We start from the raw sequence: 3,338 nt of genomic DNA, 5'->3' as shown, positions 1-3,338 counted from the left end.
CATCTCTGTTCGTTCTGATCCCATAAGAGGGGAAGTTATGTCTCAGGGATATGGCTTTTGACAAAGAAACCTTTTGGCTACAAATCCATAACATGCCACTAGGTTGCATGTCTATGGAATGGGGAAAGCAAATTGGAAGATCAGTGGGAAGGGTCATAGAGGTCGACGTGGAAGAAGATGGCACTGGATGGGGAAGGTGTCTAAGGGTAAAATTAGAGTTAGCATTGATGAAGGCTATCCCGAGGGGTCGTTTTATCAATGTAGAGCAAACAAAGCACTGGGTTAATTTCCGTTATGAAAACCTACCCAGAATCTGTCTTAAGTGCGGATGGATTGTTCATGGAGAGATGGGTTGCCTGGCTAAGCATGCAGACCAAGCAGAGGAGGGAGGGACGGAGCCTCAGTTCGGGTCCTGGCTAAGGGCAGAGAGCTTCTCGAAGCGCAACCCAAATTCTTACAGACATAATAAAGGAAGGGAGGATTTGTACACGAGAGATATTAGTGGTCAGGCCGAGGTGGAGGGTGGCGAGGGAAGCGGGGAAGGAGGACGGCAAGCCAGTGGAAGGAACATGCACTCATCATCAACCTACTCCCACACACAGGGACCAGTGACGGTCGAAGAGGGAAGAAGAACAGTGGAAAAGGAAACAGTACGAACCTCAGCAGTGTCAGGGGAAGGTATGGCGACCTTGGTTGAAGTGCAACAACCCGGTATGGGGGATATAGTGAAAGCAGGCCAGCAGCGGGAAAGAAAAGGGCGGGAAGACAAGCTATTTGAGGAAAAGGACAGCAGGCCGGGTTTCTATGTTGGGCCTGAAGGGGACCCAATAAAAAACCTCTCGGCCCCAAAGCCCATAAGCCAGATGCTATCAACCTCAACGGCTAGTTCTCTTGCCAATGGGATCGACAGAGTTGCATGTTCTGTACAGGATACACAGAGTCAAAGAGCTGGTCGAAGATGGAAGAGGCTAGCAAGAGATCTGAAGCAACCATCCTCCTCAACTGTTGTTACCCGATCCCAAGGGGAAAAACGCCTAGCTAAGGTAAGTTTGGCAAACTTTAGCCCCCTGAAAAAACATAAGTTAGGTGCTTTGAATGGCAAACTTGGAGAGGAAGCACTCTCAGTGGATATGGTGGAGGCTGCAAGGCAGCCCCACCAGGGGTTATGAGGATCCTAAGCTGGAACTGTAGGGGGCTTGGGAACCCCCAAACAGTTCAATACCTTGGTATGTTGATTAAGGAAAAGAAGCCCGAGGTGGTCTTTTTAATGGAGACCAAGCTGTCGTATACAAAAGCTTATAGGATTTCGAAGAGGTTCAGGTTCCAAGGCGGTGTAGTTGTAGATGTAGTAGGAAGAAGGGGGGGGCTTATGCTCATGTGGAAGGAAGAGAATTTGTTAGAACTCATCAACTATTCCCAACATCACATTAATGTGCGAGTAAGTGATGAATCAGGCAGTAATAGGTGGTTGCTATCTTGCTTCTATGGTCATCCTGTTTCAAGTTTAAGAAGTAAGACTTGGAGCTTATTATCATCTTTTAAGCCTGAGATTGGTGGGTGGGGAGTCATAGGGGATTTCAATGAAGTTCTTTACAATAATGAAAAGGAAGGAGGAAATCCTAGGAGTGAATATTTGATGAGAAAATTTAGGGAGGTGATGGAGGAAGGCAGCTTGTGTGATTTGGGGTGGGCTAGAAACAAATTCACCTGGAGCAATTGCCATGAAGATGAATCTTTCACTAAAGAGAGATTGGATAGAGCAATAGCTAATGTTGATTGGAAATCTCTATACCCGGTGCATACAGTTGAGACTCTCCCAGCCATCTGTTCTGATCACAGCCCAATATTTTTAAATTACAGTATTGAGAGGTGCTCATTTCGAAGATGGCATCATTTCTTCAAGTATGAGGCCAGCTGGAACAATGAGGAGGGTTGCAGTGAGGTTGTAGCAGAAGCATGGAGAAAACGTATGGGAGAGAGGAGCAGGATGGAAGGGTTGATGTGGAAGTTAGAAACCACCCAAAGGAAACTCAGCCAGTGGAGTAGGAACTTGAATAGAGAAAGGCTAGAGGCAATAAAAGAAAAGACACACCAACTGGATACTTTACAAAGGAATGTAGGGTCTGAGAACTCAAGAGAACAGAAATAGCTTCAATTGGACCTTAATCATCTATTAAATCAAGAGGACATAAAGTGGAAACAAAGGGCAAAAAGACACTGGCTGGTAGAAGGAGACAGAAACACTAAATTCTATCATGCTTGTGTGAACCAAAGAAAAAAGAAAAATGCCATCAAGAGAGTGAAGGATATGAATGGGAATGAATTAGTAGAGAGAGATGCTATAGCAAAAGGTTTCAAGGTTTACTTCAACTCAGTTTATCAGTCCACTCAGCCTGATTCTACATGCATTAATATGTGTCTGCAAGGAATAGAACAAAAGGTAACCAATGAAATGAAATCTAATCTGGAAAGGAATTTCACTGCAAAGGAAGTAGAATTGGCTCTAAAGCATATGTCTCCTTTTAAGTCACCTGGACCCGATGGGTATAGTGCAGGTTTCTATCAAGAACATTGGAAGATTGTGGGGCAGGATGTGTCCAGTGCAGTAATGGAGTTTCTGAGTTCAGGGGTAATGCCATGGAGTTTGAACCATACCCATCTAGTCCTTATTCTTAAGGTAAACCAGCCTATTTCAGTTCATGACTTCAGACCTATATCATTATGTAACGTTGCTTACAAGCTAGTCTCCAAAGTCTTAGCAAATAGGATGATAGGTGTCTTGGAGAAGGTTATTTCGTGGAACCAAAGTGCTTTTCTACCCAATAGGCTTATCACAGACAATATAATGGTGGCATACGAGCTGTTACACACCATGCAGTCAAAAAAGAAAGGAAGGGAGGGTTCTATGGCAATTAAGTTAGATATGTCAAAAGCCTATGATAGGGTGGAGTGGGATTTTTTAGAGGCCATCCTGATTAAGTTGGGTTTCGGCATAAAGTGGACTAACCTTCTGATGAACTGTGTCAAAACAGTCACTTACTCCACCATCTTGAATGGCATCCCAGGAGAGGTAATCACACCTACAAGAGGTTTGAGACAAGGTGACCCCTTGTCACCTTATCTATTCCTTTTATGTGCTGAAGCTCTTAACTCACTTTTGAGTAGTGCTGAACAGAGAGACCTCATCAAGGGGGTTGCAGTATCAAGGAATGGCATCAGAATAAACCACCTTCTTTTTGCCGATGACTGTGCTATTTTTTGTAGAGCTAAGCTGGTTGAATGGTACCAGATCAAGGGCCTTTTGTCAGTATATGAGGAAGCATCAGGTCAAACACTGA

The 3,338-nt window shown here is 44.3% G+C and overlaps 1 protein-coding gene across 1 annotated transcript; it reads left to right on the top strand.

Moving 5' to 3' along the window:
- Window positions 1-1,165: 1,165 nt before the first annotated feature.
- On the top strand, window positions 1,166-2,149 carry LOC122274684. The gene has a single exon (XM_043083700.1). It carries the CDS (start codon window positions 1,166-1,168, stop codon window positions 2,147-2,149), a length of 984 nt encoding a protein of 327 aa, XP_042939634.1.
- Window positions 2,150-3,338: the final 1,189 nt, after the last annotated feature.

This window comes from Carya illinoinensis, chromosome 8, assembly GCF_018687715.1.
Source record: "Carya illinoinensis cultivar Pawnee chromosome 8, C.illinoinensisPawnee_v1, whole genome shotgun sequence".
NCBI lineage: Eukaryota > Viridiplantae > Streptophyta > Magnoliopsida > Fagales > Juglandaceae > Carya > Carya illinoinensis.
The sequence above is the reverse complement of the archived record's forward strand: the minus strand, read 5'-3'. Positions and strand labels throughout refer to the sequence as shown.